Genomic DNA, 22109 nt, shown 5'->3' on the forward strand with positions numbered 1-22109 from the left:
GTGAGTCCCCAGTACTGGCACCAGCGTATCTTGACTTGCCCTTCATCCTTGACACAGATGACGCGTCACTCCAACGCGGACACATTGTCCCGCTGTCCGTGTGCGGCAGAGAGCTGTCGCCATTGTGAAAGAAGAGAGGCCTGCAAGGAGGAGCTGTTGGAGGAAGCTGGTGGCGGCCTGTCGGAGTGGCAGGTCGCAGGGGCGATAGCCAGAGAACTCCAGGCGGTTGGAGTCGCTGAGTGGGAGCAGAGGCAAGAGGAGGATGGAGACCTGCAGCCAGTCCAGAGGTGGGTGCATCCAGCATGGGAGGAGATGGCCCACATGTCAGCAGGGACTAAAGGCCTGTGGTCCAAGTTGGACACACTGTGGCTGAGTCAAGGGGTGCTGCAGCGAGCGTGGAGGGAGCCAGCCACAGGAGAAGAGCGGTGGCAGGTGGTTGTCCCAAGGTGTCTACAAGGTGTGCTGGCTGCCATGCACGGGGCAGCTGGTTCCGGAGACTTTGGCGAGGCTAAGACCCTGCGCTGCCTTTGCCAAAGCTTCTACTGGGACCGCCGCAGGAGAGATGTGGAGGATTTTTGCCACCGCTGCGACTTGTGCACAGCGAGGAAAGGCCCGCCCGCTCCTGTGCCCCACTGCAGCAGGCCCTTATGGGAGCACCCATGGAAAGAGTGGCAGTTGACATTGTGGGTCCGCTGCCACGCTCCGACCGGGGGAATCGTTATGTCCTGTCCGCCATCGACTATTTCACACGGTGGCCAAAGGCGTACCCACTGGCTGACCAGGAAGCAGAAACAGTCGCTAACGCCTTTTTTTTTTAGCCGCTTTGGAGTTCCAGAGACACTGCATAGTGACTAACGAAGAAATTTTGAGTCACAAGTGTTTGCAGAAATGTGTGAGTGACTGGGCATCAGAAAGACGCGCACAACCCCCCTGCGGCCACAGAGTGACGGGTTGGTGGAAATATTTCACCACACTCTGGCCGAGCAACTGGCCATTTTGACATCACAGCACCAGAAGGACTGGGATGATCATCTTCCTCTCGTGTGCATGGCCTGTCGCTCTGCCGTACAGGGGTCTACAGCCTGCATGCCAGCCCTGCTCATGCTGGGAAGGGAGCTTCGTACGCCTGCCGAGTTGTCCTTTGGACGTCCTCCAGAGTCCACAGAGCCGGTCCCTGGCCCAGAGTATTCCAGAAAACTCCAGGACCGGCTGGAGGCCGCTCACGAGTTTGTCCGGCAGCAGCAACAGAGGACAGGACGAGCAGGTGTGGGTCTACCTCCCGCAGCGCAAAAAGGGGCAGTGCCCCAAACTGGACAGCCCTTGGACGGGACCATGCAAAAGTCTGGAGAGAGTTGGGGAGGTTGTGTACCGAGTGCAGCTGCCAGGCCGAGGAAGGAAAGTGGTTCTTCATCGCGACCGGCTGGCGCCATACCAGGGAATGCAAAGGGTGGGCCCCAGCGTCACCAGAGACTGAAGTGAGACGTTTGCCACTCCCAGCCGAGGAGGAAGAACCGCCCAGGGTGACAACGCCAGAGGTGAGACAGCCGGTCTCACAATATTTTTTAAATTTCTGAACTTAAATATCCAATAACCATACTATCTACTATACTAATACATCTATCTATGACACAGTGGTTCATTCCTATTGTGTTTAAGCACTATAACAAGACTGTGGCAGCTTCCACCCTGACATTGGTCCTACACAGTACATCCCTGACACCCTGTGGGTTCACCTCAAAGAGTTGGCTAACACCAAGTATTCACCAAGTAATCATCCTATTACATAAGAGGATGATTAAACATGCTGATGTTGTGCTGTCAAAATATATACATCCATCCATCCGTTGCCGCTTATCCTCACTCGGGTCACAGGTCACAGGCTGGATCTGCCCAGCTGTCTTTGGGCAAGAGGTTGGAGCACGAGGCTGTGTACACCCTGGACTGGTCGCCAGCCAATTTCAAGGCACATATAGACAATCATTCACAGTCATATTCATGCCTATGGACAATTTGGAGTCGCCAATTAAACTTAACAGGTACTGCGGGTACACCCTGCAAAACGCGCCACAAAAAATATCTCACCGGGGTGGCTTTGATTGGTGCGGCATTTGGTGGGTGAGCACTTGGCAGGGTGTGGTGAGTTTTCAACGCTCACGATGTGGTCATTCGTCAGGCGGCTGTTAAAGCCCCGGTCTGGGGGATGAGTATGCCTCAGTACAGATTTGGGAGCATACAGACACTATGTAGCATTTATAGTGCAGGAGGAACTTTTGTTGTGTGCCGGGCTGCGTCAGACTCTAGATCAGGGGTGCTCATTAAGTCGATCGCGATCTACCGGTCGATCGCGGCGTGACATTAAAAAAATATCATCCTAGCATCAATGCCGTCACTTGATTGATATACAGGGCAGCCATTCAGATGACAACTGAATGTTGCCCTTCGGGTGACCAATCAAATCAAACAACGTCTCTAAATGCAGCAGAACTTACGATATCAGCCTATCATTCATCCCCGTTACTTGATTGACATACAGGACAACCAGTCAGATGACAACTGAATTTTGACCTTTAGGTCACCGCTCATGCGTAAACAACGATGCAAAGTGCTAAGCTAGTCGGCGAATAGCGTCAGATTTTAAGCCCTCGCTAAGGGGCCATCCATAATTTTCAACATTTTCACAAGTGTACAAAGAGTACTCTTTTGAGCAACCCCCCCACCCCCCTAAAAAGAGTACAATCCCAAATGAAAAATGTTGATAGGTCCATGACCAACTGACCCAATACAGCCAGGAAATTCGAACATGTCCAATAGTGTTGTCTGGCTGTATTTTGGGACTATGGTCAATCAGTCACTGCCCATCAACATTGTATTGAACACGAACAAGATAAAAAATTATATCAAATGCCTTTTTTTTGTATTTTTCTTTCAAGAAAATACAAATGAATTACAAATTGGGTCTTTTTGTATTGTTCTTTCTATCAAATGATACATGTAGAAAAGTCCTGATGCAACAACTGTTTTCCACAGGATTTTTTAATCAAGGGAATACTTCTTGTATACACACATGATTACTCAATGAGCAGAATAGTTGACCCTGGTTTCCAAAAGCCTGAGGAGATAAAATCTTCTTTGAAATGATGGACACAACCCTTGAACTCAACTCTATGCGAAGTACGCAATAAAGATGCCACAACTGTTGAAAAGGCTTAACAATCAACCCTATAGTCTAGTCAGTGTATCACAGGAAGTGAAAATCACATTGATTGGAAGTAATTCAGAAAATGGCAATCACAGCCAGGTCCATGCCCAAATATAGAAAATAAACACAGAGCTGGCGAATAGATTCAGGATGGTCGGTTTAGTTTTGATCTTCTCCATTTTGGCAACGGCACTTCGGAACAAATCCGCCCTGCTCGATTCCTTCGATTTGGAACCTTTCCAAGCCGCCTGGCCAGCCGCTACAGCGTCCTTCCGCTTTCTTTTCGAACACACAAAGCAGTAAACATTGATGTATTGTTCGTATGCATTACTCGGTGAGCGATGAATGGCAGTAATTATCTTTTTGATGAACGAAAATAGGTAATCGAAATCACCGGGGTTGGCCATTGTCTGATTGTTGTGTTGGAATGCGAAGCACGCAGAGCTACGTGGAGTATCGCGTGGACTGGTACGCTCTCGCGATAGTATACGATGACAGGGGACCAGTCTATTTGCGCTAAAATTTGACTGCGTCCCGCGGTTCGAACATAAAGACATCGACATTTTCTGGTTTTCAAAAAAGCATACGTTGATGTCTTAACCCCCTCCCCCCCTCGTACGGTTTGTATGCTCGTGAAAATGTTGAAAATTATGGATGGCCCCTAAAGTTTATGGTCAATAAATGAGTGAAGTAGCTGGACCAAGTAAAAAGGCAAAAACATATCACTTTCATACGGAATGGGAGGTGGACTTTTTTTTCACAATGTCTTTTTCGAAGTGCGTTTGCCTGGCTAACCTGGCTATCAGCAGCTACTGTCCGGACTATGCATCCCTGGCTGATTCAATTCAGTGCAAGTCATCAAAGTAAACTCAGGTAATTACAAAAAATGTTAATAGTTAATTATGTGTGTTTTGCAATATTGGCTCATTTGGTTATGTAAGGTACATCAACATACATTGTACGTACAAATAATCCTCAATACATTTGAAAATAAATAGATGTTTTGCATTTTTGTAGTGGGTAGATCATTTTGACTCGGTCATTTTAAAAGTAGCTCGCATGCTGAAAAAGTGTGAGCACCCCTGCTCTAGATAATGTGTTACATGCGACGAGTGTGATGAGTGTGACGAGTGTGACAAGTGACCATTTGCCCCGCACTTGAAACGGGCTCTGTGCACACTGATATCACACTGATACGTCCACTGTCAGGCTTTCACATTCACTCCCTTTCAGTCTCCCCCAGAAGTCCCTCTATAAACTCCAACTGGTCCAAAACTCTGGCATCCAGATTTGAACCAGAACTTCTTCATTTCATCACATCACCCCCATCCTACTGCAACTTCATTGACTCCTGGTCCAACAGAAAATACAGTACAAAATCCTTCTACATACCTTCGAGGCCTTACACAATCTCAGCCGCCACATTGCCACCCACGCTCACTCCCTCCGTTCACCTCACTGTGCCCTCTGCCTGCCTCCATACCATATGAAGCAGAACTTTTAGCCACTCTGCTCCCACACTCTGGAACTCGAATACTGATGTCTTCATACTATATGTCTTACATATGTCACATATGTCTTCATATCAAGACTCAAAACTCATCTGTTCAAGACTGTTCAAGACCATATCCTGAAGTACGCGGACGACACAACAGTTGTGGGCCTCATTCAGGACAACAACGAACTGGCTTACAGGGAGGAAGTGTGACACCTTGTGGATTGGTGCAAGGCGAACAACCTGATCCTGAATGTTGACAAAACAAAGGAGATCATCGTCGACTTCAGGAGATCCAGACTCAGCCACACTCCACTCAGCATCAACGGCACAGCCGTAGAAGTTGTGAACACAACCAAGTACTTGGGGGTGCATATCACGGACAACCTCGGCTGGTCACTCCACACCTCTGCTCTGGCGAAGAAGGCACAGCAGCGACTGCACTTCCTGCGGCGGATGAGAAGAGCCTCCCTCTGCCCTCCTATCCTTACCACCTTCTACAGAGGGACCATCGAGGGCCTGCTGACCAACTGCATCTCTGTCTGGTCTGGGAGCTGCAAGGCCTCGGACTGGACGTTACTGCAGAGAGTGGTGAGGACAGCGGAGAAGATCATCGGGACCCAGCTCCCCCCCATTAAGGACATAGCAAACAGCCGGTGTGTATCTAGAGCCCATCGGATCTGCTCTGACCCCACACACCCCCAGCATGGACTGTTCTCTCGCCTGGCATCGGGGAGAAGGCTCTGCAGCATCCGCTGTAGGACGACCAGGTTCAGAGACAGCTACTTCCCCCTGGCCATCAGACTGCTGAATGCCAAATAAGCCCCTCTACCCTTACTTACATTATTATTATTTATTTAAATTATTTAAATTATTTGGGCAATTTACTGTTCACGCTGCACTTTACATTATGTTGTTCATATTTGGTGTCTGTTCTATCTATTCTCCACAATATTATTATTATTATTATTTATTATTACTTATCTTCTTTTGTGTCTGTTATTATATGGGAGCCAGGCAACGACATTTCGTTGGCAATTTCACTACTGTGTTTTTGTGCAATGACAATAAAGGGAGTCTATGTCTATGTCTACTGCATGCTCCCTCTGACTTGTCAGTGCTGTTTTTATCTTTATTTTCTTTTTGTATTCTGTGTAATGTGCAGTATCCTTGGGTTTTTAGAAAGGCGCTCATAAATGAAATGTTTTTTTTGTTGTTTTTTTTAATAATAGCCCTCGCTGTGTCCCCACTGAATGCCCAGCTACCATGTGCATGTCGGCACTGGTAGGAATATATCACTCCCCCTTTACATCATCAGCATAAATCAGAATAAATAACTAAATCAATTAATTAATTCGAAAAATTAAGTCAAAATAACTACACAAAAGCAAAAAAAAAAACTACTGTCAGCTCTGATTTACAACTTTCAAATCTTCTCGTCCAATTAGGGCATATTTCCTGTGCTGAGAATTGGTTTGTAAAAAATAAATATTATATATATATTGGTATATATATATATAATATTATATATAATATAATAATAATAATATATTCAATATTTATATGTCTTTATATTAAATATATTATTATATTAGCTGGGATAGGCTCCAGCAACCCCCGCGACCCTCGTGAGGAAAAGCGGTAGAAAATGAATGAATGAATGAATATTGTTATATTATAATATATTAAAAATAAGCGAAATCAACAATTTATCAAACTGAATAAAAATATGCAGATATTTGTGGAAATAACTAAAAAAGACAACTGAAAAATGTCTATTTTATCAGTTAATATTCTATCACATCCTGACACCACCTTTGCGATCGATATTGTGTTCACCTATGACACACCGACTCCTGGGAGTGATAATGCACTATCCGGTATCTGTCGAAGGAAAAAAAGCGATTCCCGGAAATGACGACACAAGCAGAAAAGGAGACGAGCTGGTGAATGAAGAAGGAACTCTCTACGTAATGAAACAACCTGGTGCTTATTCATTCTTATGCCACGCGGTAATAGTAATATCACATTGTTGTTGATCATTTTGATATGTCGCTATTATTGACTGTTTACAAACTACTACCCGTCTTTCCAAATGCTGCTAATGTTTATGTCGTCAGAGCATGTTACTCGTTAACCGTCACAATTTCTGGCCAAGTAACTATTTAATCGGCGTATAACGTTGCATAGATTGTTATTAAAATGTAACAAAGTAAATCAAGGCTTCTCTTATGAAATAAACAATTGTTTGACATCGGTTATGGGGAACTATCATGCTAACGCTCGCTAGTTAGCATAGGCCTCACGCTCGCGGCCCCTCGAGTGTTCTTTGTGATAGGTTTTGCTCATTTGGTATAAATGAACACAAATAATGAATAAGATTAAGTCCTTACTCAACATAATTTCTTTGCGAGCTGTGCTGTCACAAGAAACAACTGTACTGCATGGACGTTGCTAAGTTGACTTGTGTTTAATGTCTATAATGTTGTTCAAGTCTGGAAATGTTCTCTCTCGCCAATCCAAATAGATCTTCAGTGCCATCGAGTGAGAGCCGAGCTCGAAAAAGTCGAAGAATTAGCTGTCCAAGGAGTGGTCTTTCCGCAACGTCTGCGAGCCTGCTTACTTGTGACCCGGGTGGGATAACGGTCTGAGGTCATTGAAAGCGAGGAGCTTCCCATATGTGTGTGACGATGGGCGACATCAGCGACTTGGACCGACAGATTGAACAGCTCAGACGCTGTGAACTTATTAAGGAAAATGAAGTGAAAGCACTTTGTGCCAAAGCAAGGTAATAAACTTGTATAAATATATATACGCTTCATTTGGGTGAAATTCCAGACTAACCTAAAACGTACAGTTTGCACAAAGTGCATTGTGAATTTTGCCATTCAGTGCCTTGTTAAAAAGTACTGAAACATTTAACAGTTGGACAAATTAAGGATCACCTGTAAAAGATTATACTGGAGTGCATTTTCACCCGGAAATTTAATCTGAAAGCCCAATATACTCAATGTTATATGTAGTCATGGAAAAAAATCTTCAATGTCTTGCTGGTACCACTACAAGTATGGTATGATACCTGAATAATACAATAAACGAAACCCTGTTTTTGCTGTACAATTCCATAGCTATAGATGTAAGAACTGTACCATGGAAATGGCTCGATACACCCTTTTAAATTACATTCTTAGGAGCAATTTTTGTTGTCATTATATTTGTAAATCAAATGGACCTTTAGTTTTACCAGGCATTAATGTGAACAAATCACACTTTTAAAAGGCAAATAGACACCACTGAATGCTATGAAAATCTCTTATCTATACAGAACAGGTGCTTTACTAATTATAATTCATAATTTTGTCCCATTACCTCACATTTGACAATTCCTAATCTATTTGTTAAATAACTACAGTGTTTAATAATTTTTGCTTTATTAAATAGTTTTTGTTTTGTTTTACTTGTATATGTATTTCAAGTTAAAGGTAAGGTGTAAAAACGTGAGACTTAGAGCTCCAGCTTCTTTTTGACACTATTATTTTTTTTCAACTGAAATTTTGAAATTAATTTTAACGTAATTTATACACGATAAATAATTTGTCATTTTTGATGTGTATCTACAGAGAGATTTTGGTTGAAGAAAGCAATGTCCAGAGAGTTGATTCACCGGTTACAGTAAGTGTCATTGTCGTATTTTTCTTGTTTTTCAGTTAGTAATATATGTGACAATCAGCATTAATTTTACAGGTTTGTGGCGATATACACGGCCAATTCTATGACTTGAAAGAGCTTTTTCGAGTAAGTTATTTCTTGATCCTTTCTCTTAACATGTAATTTTAAAATTAAAATATTCTCAAATTGAAATAAAACTCATCATGTAATTTATATATTTTGATGGTTTAAGAATGTTTTCAATTTTTAATTCTATCACATTGTCATATTTTTATTTTTATTTTACATGACAGGTTGGTGGAGATGTACCAGAGACAAATTATCTCTTCATGGGTGACTTTGTAGACAGGGGCTTCTACAGTGTGGAAACATTCCTTCTACTTCTTGCTCTTAAGGTACACACCTGCTTCTATCCTAAAACATTGTCATATAGTAACATGCCCAGACAGTGGCATAGAAAATAGCACTACAGACAAAATAAGGACAGTATGTTGTTTCACTGATTTACCTGGATTAACCTGTTTAAGAAAAGAATGGTTAATGAAGCGCTGCGCATTGTGAGCATTTTACGCCCATATGCGTCTAAAAATAGATTGTACGGGTATAAAAATAATGGTGAGTACCTGGGCGAGTATGGATTTTGAAAATCATGATAAAGCAGTATCCGAAGTTAAAAAAAAGCCTAATTTTCGGGCAAATTCCCAGTCAACCTGACAGGTGCGAGTGGAGGATGGTGTATGTTGTGTTCAGGGATTGGAATACCAATATAAATGACGTTTTCAAGATGAAACACTCTTCATGAACAACAAAATAACCAAACTTATATGATGCACACAGCGTAGTGAAGAGCTTCATGCTTTCTGCTCCATTCTCTTTGAGTCTTGAGTTGTCGATTTGTTTACTTGTTCAAAACTTAGTGTTTCAAGTGAGAAAGAAGGACAAAGTAAGAATCCAAAGAATCCGCTATCATGGTGGTTATGCCATGCCTGACTCCATGCAGCATTAAGGTACTGGGATCATCCGTTTAACATTACTGTCCGCTAGTGACCAAAATACTACATGCGATTTTCAATGTTTTTTGACCAACAATAAGCCACACTCAGCCATTCATTTGTAATATATTCTAATTCAAACCAACTTCCTCCACACAGGTTAGTAGGAACTCACTAACATGGTTGTTTCACTTGACACTATTTTGCATACAACACTGTCCAACTCATAAACAACAGGATATATGCCATTGTTTTTTGATAAGCTTTTTAAAAATACAAATGATTTGTAAATGTGTACTCCTGTATAAAGAGTATCCTATTTATTGACAGCAGAGTAGGCATACCAAGTGGCGGGCTGGGGGGGGGGGGGTTATATAAATGAATCAGACCGTTTAGGTCAGAAGAAGGAAGTCCATGGAAATAAGTTTTCTGTGCAGGTTATTGTGTGTTGCTCTGTAGGAGTCCACAACTTAATACAAAATGCTGAAAATGAGCATAATAGATCCCCTTTAATCATAAAAAGTTTAAATCAACTGCAATTTGGTGTTCAGTCGTGTTGTCATTAGCTGTGACACTGTAACTGTGTTTCATACCTCATGTCTGTTTATACTGTTTATGTTGTTAATTGGTAATTGTAGTATTGAAGGTAGACTTTATTTAGTTCAGTTATTGTAATTTTATTTATCACTTGTTGCAGCGGGGGTCCAAAAGGACTGAAATTTCATGTATGTTGTATGTCTAGCATGTATAGCATATTTTTGACAATAAAGTTGACTTTGACTTTTTGACTTTTGACTTGAAAAATAAATCAGCTAGGGGGCAAACAATTTGTCACACTACTGTATGTAATATAAGCTTATATATGCTTCCCATGAATTATCTGCATGGGGTCACGTAACAAATGGTGTCTTTTTAATTCTCGCCATGGTCATGTGTTTCATTCACAGGTTCGTTACCCAGACAGGATAACTTTGATTCGTGGAAATCACGAGTCTCGGCAAATCACCCAGGTCTACGGTTTTTATGATGAGTGTCTCCGCAAATATGGCTCTGTCACAGTTTGGAGATACTGCACTGAGATATTTGATTACCTGTCCCTCTCTGCTATTATTGATGGCAAGGTGAGATCATGTTTTATGCTCCGTTATGTCAAAAACAATATACTTTGTAGAGAAAATAAATGAGTTGACCATTGTAAAAAAATACTGTATATTATGTGGAAGTTGAGCTTTTTGTGTCAACAGGATTATTTGTGGCAGCCACTTATAAGAAGCAGCAACCAGCATATGGTGCAGTTAATTCAGGCTTAACTTTGGTCTGCTTACAAATCTGGAAATAAAAATGTGTTCAACAGCAGAGCCATACGATGCTACAGCGTAATATAGAGCCAACTTTGATGTCAGATTGTTTTGAACAAGAAAGAGATGTTGATGCACCCCTGTAACATAGTAATAGGGTAAACACTACATTCAAGAAATTAAGTTGTGTAGAAAACTTTATTGTAAAGTAATGCACAAGTGTCAAACGTAAGGCACCGGGGCCAGATGTGGCCCTCCATGGAATAACATGACAATAATGCACTTGACTTTTTTCTTCTAAATGTATTTGTTCTTTTTTCCGGCCGATACCGATTTTTTTCCCATCACCCTTAGCCGATAGCCAATTTTGCTTGGGCCGATATTTGTGGCCGATACTGCTTTTGCTCCCTCAATTTATATGAAAAAATTCAGGATTCAGCTTTCTTAAACACACATTTAAACAGCATTATCAATTTTAAAAGGAGTAAATATTCAACCATGTGCAAACCATTTCTGTCGTAGTTTAAGTTTTATCTGGCATGATGTGATGACTGCTCCTCCGCAGTGTGACGCGTGCACCCCCCCCCTCGCCTCCACACACAAACACATCACACTGACACAATTTATTTCAAAGATATATAAAACATTTCTCTCATCATTAAAGTTCGTGTTGTGCATGCTAAAGACCTCTCATAAGCAGACACGGCTGCTAAACTATATTGTAGCGTCACTGGGAGCACTTCCGGGTGTCCAGCGTGCTGTGCTGCACCGTCGATGTAAATAGTTCATCAGTTTCTAGTTGCATAGTTGTTCATTCTTGGTCTGCTCAATTAGTGAGTGCTTTTATTTGTCTGTTGTTTTGGTATGTGATGTTATGCCCAGCGATCACAGTCAAATGTGAAGGGCTATGTATGGTGTAAAAAGCAAGCTTATTCTTTTACTTGGCATTCATGTCGCCTATTTCAAAGCAGATGGTCAATATTTCAACTAAGCCTAACTGTTAGAGGCTAAATAAAAGTTGAAAACATACCCTTGTTATGATGTGGCGGTGGGGTGCCGCGACTGTGTGTTTTGCTGGGTTCTCCGGCAACACATAGCTGCCCGGCGGATGCCTGTCTGTAAATCATGCAGAGGAAAAATACATCGGCAAACCCATGCGCGTATCGGCCGATACCAATTCAAGTAAAGAACGCAAATATCGGCCCGATATATCGGCCAGCCGATGTATCGATCGATCCTTAGTTCCTTCATTTTGACCGAAAAAATTGACTGTGTGCAGTTCTGCTAACTTCATTATCTGATCATGCAACATGATATTCCAGGCTATTTTGTCATAAAAATTGAACATTTTAATGTCTGTCGACACCTTGACCTTAACTCGCTTAATTTATCATTTCAAAGCACGTTATCCGTTAGCCTTGCAAACCTCATCGCTGTGTTCCTCATAGCATTGTTAGTTAGCACTAAGGATCGACTGATACATTGGCCGGCCGATATTTGCGTTTTTTCCTTCTATTGATATCGGCCGATACACGCGTAGGTTTGCGGATGTATTTTTCCACCGCATGATTTACAGTCAGGCATCCGCCGGGGCAGCTTTGTGTTACCCGGCGGCAGAGGACCCCGCAACACACGTAGTCGCGGTACCCCATCCCCACTGTTGAATCACATCAAGGGCGCATTTTCACAAGTAATAGAGTTAGCTCGCGTTTAACACTTTACTAAGCCCATCACATTTCATCAAATCAATCTTTGCTTAAGGATTTCAATACCAAAAAAGAACACGGCGAACGGCTGCTTCCAGTCAACTTTATTTTTCACACTTCCACCACCAGAGCACAGCACACACACCGATTCCCGCACTTCCTGGTTCACAGGTCATGCTCAACCCACCCCACATAGCTGGCCAAACACATGCCTGCAACAGAAGAACCAACTGCGTTCGTTGTTTCTCTCGTGTGTATAGAATTTGACTGGAAGCAGCCGTTCGCCGTGTTCTTTTTTGGTATTGAAATCCTTAAGCAAAGATTGATTTAAGCTGCTTTTGTATCGATATAAGCAGACCAAATTGGCTGGCGGGAGATGAAAAGGGCATCATAGTAACCGGATTATCATAATAACCGGGTATCGTACTAACGGAACTAATTATATCATAAAAGACTAGAAATTTGCCGGGAAATGAAAATAGTATCGTAATAAGCAGTAATTCGTTATAACCGATATCGATATAACGAGACTTTACTGTAGTTGTATATTTATTCCTTTTAAAGTTGATAATTCCGTTTAAATGTGTGTTTAAGAAAGTTGAATCCTACTGTGTTCAGTGTTTACATTTCAATAAATATTTGTTTAAACATGAGACATGTAATATTTGTTATCATGGTCATTTTTTCATGTAAAAAGGGATCAAAAGCAATATCGGCCCAAGCAAAATCGGCCATTGGCTAAGGGTGATGGAAAAAAATCAGTATCGGCAACTACTCTATGAAGTAGTATAAACTCTACATAATGTACTAGTCAACACAACTCTGCTTTCTTAGCAGTAAAGACAACAGCATAACATGAAAATAACTGATTATTATGCAAATTGTCACTTCTCTTTGCTTCCATATGACGCTTCAAGTTTGTTGTGTAACCATGTAATTGCTTACATGGTTTACACCAGTGCTTGTCATATAGAGGGGTGCGTCCCCCCTGCATGGCGTTTGGTTTGGTGTCTGCTTACTAGGTCAGAAGACAGGTAATGGGGTTCTCAATAAAACCTCCAGTTGAGTTAAAAAAAAAAAAAATTCTGTCCCATGACAGAATGTAGTGACAGAATATAATTGAGAACCACAGTTTCTTATTCACCATTGCATCAAACGAGAAATGTGTCTATATGTCTACTCCTCTTTTCTCTGCCTTGACACGCAGCATACGGTATGGGTAAGAGGTGGTACAGCCAAGTCTCACATAAACCCCATGTAAAATCTGGGCAGGAATGTGAAACTTTGAGTTACCACGTGACAGCCTCAAAGACCTTCAGGACTTGGTGTAAAGCGATAAAAAAATGTAAATTAGTTTATTTCTTAAGGTACATAGACATATACAGCCTTATAAACAACTGGAAGGTGCAGAGGGAGATACAGTCTGGCTGTCTGCGACCACGCATTTTTAAGTTGTTAATCTGAGCCTTGCAACGTTATGTCTTCTTCTTTCTTCAAACATTTTCTGTGTGTGCTTATTTTTAGTTTCTGGTTTCATTTAATGTGGATCATCTGTTTTCATTCAGTCCTTTGTGTCCCCTCAGATATTTTGTGTGCATGGTGGCCTGTCTCCTTCCATCCAGACACTGGATCAAATAAGGACGATTGACAGAAAACAGGAAGTGCCCCATGATGGGCCCATGTGTGACCTGCTTTGGTCAGACCCAGAAGGTAATCCAGTGTCTATTTTCAAAGGGATTAAGTTTGCACTCTACAAAAATCTAAACATAATGCTTTTGTTTTTACTCTCATTTTTCATGAGCTGAACTCAAAGATGCTAAACTTCAAGTCACAAAAAGCCTACCTCTCTCAAATATTTTTCACAATCTGTCGAAATATGTGTTGGTGAGCATTCATCATTCTATCCTATCCTCACAGGTGTTAGTATCAGTTAGAATCTGGTGTGACCATCTTTGGCCTCTAAGATGTTGGCTGATATTTTTTATGTACTGGTATAGAGTCTTCCAATTCCAAGAAAATTACTTTTAAATTAAACAGAAACAAGCAGAGTTGCCTGCCTCTGCGAACTTTGCTACATAAGACAAATAAAACTGCCTCCTACAGAATTAAACAAGTTGAAACGGCGATAAACACTGGCGATGGTTGGTGGCAGCTCAGAGAGCGAATGGAAGCTAGCGGGTTAGCTTCATTTAGTGGTGGTTGAGTGCATGACTCAGCCTAGATGAGTATATCTTCACCGCTTAAATGTAGAGTGAAGACGGGAAGCACATTTATTCTTGTACCCAACTCGTCGTTGGACATACTACTGGCCTTCAAAATAAAAGCTGTTTGTCATCGAACTGTGTAAATAAGAGTGTCATAAAAATATCTTACATATGCAGTTGGAATTGCATAGGTGACCACATCTTTCTTAATCCCAAGCACAGGCATTACAGTTTGTTGAAGATTTAATAGCAACGTGTGCAGAGGCTGACATCCCATTTGAAAAATTAGCCTGTGTGTTACTAATAAATAAATGTTCTTTGCAATTTGAGTGTATTTCATTATATGAATTAAGGTTTGTAGCTTTTTACAAGACTTTCTACAAGACTCTGCAGGATATTAAATTTAATATTTTAGATCATCATATCGTGATGCATCCCAAAAATATTGTGGTCCATATCACCCAACGCTAATACAGACCATCCTAAACATGCTGCTATCTTCAAAAATGCCATCAATAAAATACACCTGTGTTTGTTGGCCACACCATATCCCCACTGCCACCATGGGTCATTCCATCCACAACACAGGTGCATTTTACAGTATTAATGGCATTTTGTTGCATGATAAAGCATGACCCCATGTTCCAAGGCTCAGTACAGAATTCCTAGAAGCTGAAAACACCCCTGTACTTGCATGGCCAGCATACTCACCTAACATACAGTGCAACCGGAAAGTATTCACAGCGCTTCACTTTTTCTACATTTTGTCATGTTACAGCCTCATTCCAAACTGAATTAAATTAATCTCTTACCTCAAAATTCTACACAAAATACTCCATTATGACAATGTGAAAAAAGGGTTTTTTTTACATGTTTTGAATTTATTAAAAATAGAAAACAAAAAAATCACATTTACATAAGTATTCACAGCCTTTGCTTAATACTTTGTTGATCCACCTTTGGCAGCAATTACAGCCTCAAGTCTTTTTGAATATGATCCCACAAGTTTAGCACACCTATCTTTAGGCAGTTTTGCCCATTCTTCTTTGCAATAAGTCTCAAGCTCCATCAGGTTGGGTGGGAGACGTCTGTGCACAGCCATTTTCAGATCTCTCCAGAGATGTTCGATCGGATTCAAGTCTGGACTCTGGCTGGGCCACTCCAGGACATTCACGGAGTGGTTCTGAAGCCAATCTTTTGAGATCTTGGCTGTGTGCTAATGTCTACTGTCTATATGGTCAAGGTACATGACCAGTCTACTGAGGTCAAGAGCGCTCTGGAGTAGGTTTTCATCCAGGATATCTCCATATATCGCTGCATTCATTTTTCCTTCTATCCTGACTAGTCTGCCAGTTCCTGCTGCTGAAAAACATCCCCACAGCATGATGCTGCCACCACCATGCTTCACTGTAGGGATGGTATTGGCCTGGTGATGAGCAGTGCCTGGTTTCCTCCAAACATGGCGCCTGGCATTCACACCAAAGAGTTCAATCTTTGTCTCATCAGACCAGAGAATTTTGTTTCTCATGGTCTGAGAGTCATTCAGGTGCTTTTTGGCAAATTCCAGACGGGCTGCCATGTTCCTTTTACTAAGGAGTGGCTTTCGTCTGGCCACTCTACCATACAGGCCTGATTGGTGGATTGCTGCAGAGATGGTTGTCCTTCTGGAAGGCTCTCCTCTCTCCACAGAGGAACGCTGGAGCTCTGACAGAGTGACCATCGGGGCCTTGGTCACCTCCCTGACTAAGGCCCTTCTTCCCCGATCGCTCAGTTTAGAAGGCCGGCCAGCTCTAGGAAGAGTCCTGGTGGTTCCAAACGTCTTCCATTTACGAATAATGGAGGCCACTGTGCTCATTGGGACCTTCAAAGCAGCAGAAAGTTTTCTGTATCCTTCCCCAGATTTGTGCCTCAAGACAATCCTGTCTCGCAGGTCTACAGACAGTTCTTTTGACTTCATGCTTGGTGTTTGTGCTCTGACATGCACAGTCATCTGTGGGACCTTATATAGACAGTTATTATATATCCAAATCATGTCCAATCAACTGAATTTACTGCAGGTGGACTCCAATTAAGCTGTAGAAAGATCTCAAGGATGATCAGTGGGGAAAAAGATGCACCTGAGCTCAATTTTGAGCTTCATGGGCTGTGAATACTTATGTAAATGTGATTTTTTTGTTTTCTATTTTTAATAAATTCAAAACATGTAAAAAAAAACCTTTTTTCACATTGTCATAATGGAGTATTTTGTGTAGAATTTTGAGGTAAGAGATTAATTTAATTCAGTTTGGAATGAGGCTGTAACATGACAAAATGTAGGAAAAAGTGAAGCGCTGTGAATACTTTCCGGATGCACTGTATTACCCAGTGACCATGTTTGGGATGCACTGGATTGGTGTATATGGTATTTGAGGAACCCGTCTGGGCCACCACCAATACAGTTTAACTGCACATTTTGAAGTGGCTGCTTATTGTGGTCAACCGAAGGCACACCTGTGCAATATACATGCTGTGTCAGTGGCATCTTGATATGCCACACCTGCAAGGTGGCTAGATTAGATTAAGCATAAATGCGCTAGGGGTGTGAATCTCGATACACATCTCGATGCACTGCCAGCGATACGATACTTTAACGATACATTGAATTTTCTGGCGATATGATTCACCCTCTTCACGATACGATGCAATAATCATTTAGTTCAAAGCAATGCAATCCAATATGATGCAATTTCTTGTGATATGATGCAATTCAACATGATGCAAATAAGCAAAGGGAATAGGCACTTGGCAGTATATTCAGTAAATGGTGTCCCCTTTTGGGGGTGGGGGTCTGCATGTTTGTCTGCTGGTGTTGTATGGCTTCTTAACGCGGCATTCTTTGCAAATGATGGACGTTTTGTGGAGCTTTCCGCTGTTCTTGATAATCCGTAGTGTTTCCAAACATACCATTTAAACGTTGCGGGGGGGGGTTAAATATAGAAACTTCCTCGCTGCTGCTTGTGTGCGAACGTCCATGTTGTTTTACTAGTAGTTCTATGTGCCTCATGGCTTCCGTCCGTATTCAATACAAAGCGCGAAATAATGATGGTGCATTCATTGCACCTGGGGAACGGCATATGGGGTGAAGGTGAACATTAATAAAATGGTGCTTGCATTGGATTTTACCGATACCCACAAAACGCATCGCGATGAATCTAGATTTCACACGTCAATTGCATCCATACCCATGAGCCGATTGCACTCGCATCGCGTGCATGTGCATCAATGTATTGATTAATATCGATTATTTTCCACACCCATAGAACGCACTGGCACAGATTTGTGAACAATATTTGAGGGAGTTCAGCTCATGAATAATGAGAGCAAAAAATTTATTTAGATTACTTTATTTATATTTTTGTTCAGTGTAATTGAAGCTTCCAATGTAAAAAATGTAGTCTCACTTTGTGTTCCTGCTCTTAGACACTACAGGATGGGGGGTGAGTCCAAGGGGTGCTGGTTACTTGTTTGGTAGCGATGTGGTGGCCCAGTTCAATGCTGCTAATGACATTCACATGATTTGCCGAGCACATCAACTGGTCATGGAAGGCTATAAGTGGCACTTCAATGAAACTGTGCTCACTGTTTGGTCAGCACCCAACTACTGCTACAGGTAAGATATAGAGTATTTTTAATGTTCCGTTTTCTTCCAATTTGTGTTTGTATGGGCATCAACAAGTCAGCTATGTAAGCTACTGACCTGACGGCAATCTAGAAGGAAACACTTATCACCTACAAAGAGAAAATTGTCCAATCTCATTCTAGATAGTAAATTTAAAATTTGACTAATCTTGAACAAAATTAAACCCTGAAATTACAAAATTCATGTTTCTGTTCTCAATTACAAAAATATATATATATTTTTTTCCCTGAAGGAAACGCTATCACCTACTGTTGAAAAGTTTACAATCTGTCCTAAACTGTAAATATGACATGTTGGAGGATTTTTCAACAAACTGAAACTGTGAAATTAGAAAATGCATGTTTATGCTCTGTAATTACAATGTGTTACAAAATGCTTAATTTATAATGGGAAGTCAATGGAACTTTATTTTCTAATTCTGCAAAAAAATAAAGCATAAAAAAAATGTAATACTAATGTTACACATTGTTAAGATTGACATAGAGCCGCTGCCACCTAACACATTTTGTATTTTTGTAAGCAAAAACAGTGACATAATTTAATAAAATGGGTTTTTAGGGTATTTTGAGTAGAGCTCAATTTGATTGATTGAGCTAAACAAAAGTACGGCGCTTGCATCGGGTTTTACCGATACCCACAAACGCATCACGATGAATCTAGATTTCACCCGTCAATTGCATCCGTTGTCATTGAATGAGCCCATGCACTCGCATCGCGCGCATCGATGTATCGATTAAATTGATTATTTTCCACACTCTTAGTGTGCAGGCGAAAAGTGGATAAAACTGTCAGGTGTGATAGAAGAGTTTCAGCTAAAATGAAAGGAAAGCTTCACAAAACTGTGGTGAGACCAGGGATGTTGTTTGGTCTAGAGACAGTGCCACTGAGGAAAAGATAGGAAGCAGAACTGGAAGTAGCAGAGATGAGGATCCTCAGGTTCTCATTGGGAGTGACCAGGATGGATAGGATCAGGAACGAATCCATCAGAGGGACATTATATGAAGAGCTTGCAACCAAAAGGCGCTAAATCCATTTTGACTGAGAAAATCAATGATTTTTAACTACGCACATATCAATCTATTTGGTCACATCAAGTCTATATTGCAAATGAAAGAGCTATCAATATAGATCATAAAAATGCATGCTATAAACATCCTGCACACACCATGTATTTTATATATATTTTTTAATTATTTGTTTTTCGGATTTAGCGCCTTTTGGCTGAAATAAATTTGAAGTCACCTTTAACTTCTTCAATGGCATTGTTGTAAAAGAATGTAAGGTGCTTTAATGTGCTATGCTAATAAAATAATTACAACACAGAAGCCAATCTCAACATACAATACAAAATAATTATTATTAATTAAATAAATAAAAATTTTATTAAAAGCAGTGTTCATATTTGACTGCACCATGAAGGTGACAGTGACAAAAATCATCTCATTACAAACTCTTTACATTGTATGTTTTTTAGTACAAGTAAAATAATGTTTCTCATGAAAGTTGGAGGTGTCAAGGTAGAGACATGCCTTTTATGGCGTAAAAAAAACTTCCATGTTACAGAATACTGTAAAAACACATTGCATAACATACTGTAACTATCATACGTGTACTTAATGTACACAAACAAAACAGGATGCGCACTGATACTGGCTTTCTGTATGCGCAGTGACAATTGTATTCTTCTCTCTGATTGGTCAGATTATCAATAGATGGGAAACTTGGGCCAATCAGAATAAAGAATAAAGAAAGGGATTTAGCTCCTTTTAGTTGAAATCTGAAATGGAAATAGCGCCTTTTGGTTGAAAGCATAAATTTCACCTCAATTTTTTTCATATTTTTTAAAATGATTTCAAGACCAAAATATGTGATTTGGATACACATGACAGAGGTCTATTAAACTCATGAAAAACATGCAACTTAGTGAAAATTGGATTTAGCGCCTTTTGGTTGCAAGCTCTGTTAGAGACCTTGAAGTCCCTAACATTCCATAACAGTCTTTAACAGTCTGACCTTGGAGTCAAGAGAGGCCAGACTGAAATGGTTCGGACATGTTCAGAGGAGAGATAGTGAATATATTGGTACAGTAAACCTCGGATATATCGGATTCAATTGTTCCCACTGGTTTTGTCCGATATAAGCGAAATCCGTTATATGCGTAAACCGGAAAAATCCGATATATGCAATGAATTTTTATTGGAAATTCATTGGTTCTTTTTTTATCTGTCCGTTGTGAGTGAATTTTCAATATATCCGGGTCCGATATATCCGAGGTTTACTGTAGAAGGATGCTGCGTTTAGAGCTTCCAGGTAGGAGGCGTAGAGGAAGACCAAAGAGGAGGCTCATGTATGTGATGAAGGAGGACTTGAGGGTAGTTGGTGTGAAAGAGACAAATGCGGAAGACAGGGTTGAATGGAGGCAGTTGATTTGTGGTGACCCCTGAAGGGAAAAGCCGAAAAAGAAAGAAGACATTATATTGTACAGGATTTTATTTTATATTTTTTACTTACATTACTTTTGGGAGATACTGGAGTTATGCATTTTTTAAAAACCGGATAAGCTGGATAAACATTGTAGTTGTCGATCTCTTGTTAATGAATTATCACAGCCATCTTTTCTATTTGGTTACGCAGATGTGGTAACGTGGCTGCCATTTTGGAGCTGGATGAACATTTACAACGAGAATTCATCATATTTGAAGCAGCGCCGCAGGAGACCAGAGGCATTCCATCAAAGAAGCCAGTTGCAGACTATTTCCTGTGAAGATTTTTTTCTCCCAAGCTTATGTGGCGCTGGACAGGATGTCCTGCTTCTGGGCAATTCAGAACTCACTGCAGTTTGACTGGAAACCTGGAAATCCCATTAATCTCTGGCAATGTCAACTTCAGATCATTTGTTCTTCTCTCATACCTCTTTTGCTACTCTGTAGTCCTCTCCTCACTCAAGTTTATTTTCAAGCTAGCATGTAATGAGCATATTTTTTTTCCAGAAAAATACTCCGGTAGGTTATGCAATTTATTTTGTAAGAGCTGGCCAAAGCAAGCCACTGTATTCACTATTGTTTTGTCTTTTTCCTTTTTAATTTTCAATTCTTTAGATCTATCCATTTTGATATTGTGATAATAAAGTTTTTGTATTATTGCAGATTGTTCAGGTGGTCTTCATGTCACTTGTTAATGTGTACAACAATGCGCGGTTCCTTTGGTCAAGTTTAAACTGACCTGGCCATTTACAGTGGAAGTGGAACAAATAACCTTTTCTAAATGGTCCTGCTGTGGTTCGGTCTTGTGGGTCAGCTCTCCAGTCCATCAAACCAATCAGGTAAAAGTATAGTCGTGATGTACAAATTAAATTAATTAAACCAATGACTCGCCTTACAGGATAATAAAGTAACTCATCTTTTTCAACGTATGAAGGCATGCGGCTCCCAGGGAAGGTGATTTCTACTGATAGGGGATTTGTACTGTAAACCCAGTAGATATTACAATGAAGGCTTAATATGTGAGGGTTAGGATTGGGACAATAATTGTATTAACACAGCATCATAAGGGATTCAGGAAAAACATTTAATTCGTTGGGCTAATGTCCATGCAAATGAATTCAGAGTGATAACGTCGGTCCATGTTTACTAAGTACAGACAATCTTGGCACATCGGTCGTCCATATGTGGTTCTTGCATGTTTTGTTTTTTTTTTTATAAATGTTAATCAGATTAATCAGTTTTTAAATCAATCATGATTAGCGACTGTCTGAAATGTGCTGGTTTTTACTCTTAATGAACAGAAATGTAAAAGACACGACGGGACTATACATATTTTTATTAGGGCTTTTTAATTTTATTTATAATTTATTTATAATTTATTTAT

The 22109-nt window shown here is 40.7% G+C and overlaps 1 protein-coding gene across 6 annotated transcripts; it reads left to right on the forward strand.

Annotated features, from left to right (window-relative positions):
* Positions 1-6566: 6566 nt before the first annotated feature.
* Positions 6567-21387, forward strand: LOC131103405 (serine/threonine-protein phosphatase 4 catalytic subunit B). Of its 6 annotated transcripts, none has more exons than XM_058049682.2 (9): positions 6567-6680; positions 7222-7482; positions 8315-8366; positions 8439-8489; positions 8657-8758; positions 10303-10476; positions 13943-14069; positions 18023-18212; positions 20877-21387. In XM_058049682.2, exons 2-9 carry the CDS (start codon positions 7373-7375, stop codon positions 21004-21006), a joined length of 936 nt encoding a protein of 311 aa, XP_057905665.1. In that variant the 5' UTR covers positions 6567-6680; positions 7222-7372; the 3' UTR covers positions 21007-21387. The 6 variants fall into 6 exon arrangements, with proteins under 6 accessions (XP_057905665.1, XP_057905664.1, XP_057905666.1 ...); XM_058049681.2 differs by having other exon boundaries at positions 6573-6706; XM_058049683.2 differs by having other exon boundaries at positions 6573-6664.
* The last annotated feature ends 722 nt before the right edge of the window (positions 21388-22109 follow it).

Source organism: Doryrhamphus excisus, linkage group LG16 (assembly GCF_037039965.1).
Source record: "Doryrhamphus excisus strain RoL-2023G ecotype Guam linkage group LG16, RoL_Dexc_Guam_v1.1, whole genome shotgun sequence".
NCBI lineage: Eukaryota > Metazoa > Chordata > Actinopteri > Syngnathiformes > Syngnathidae > Doryrhamphus > Doryrhamphus excisus.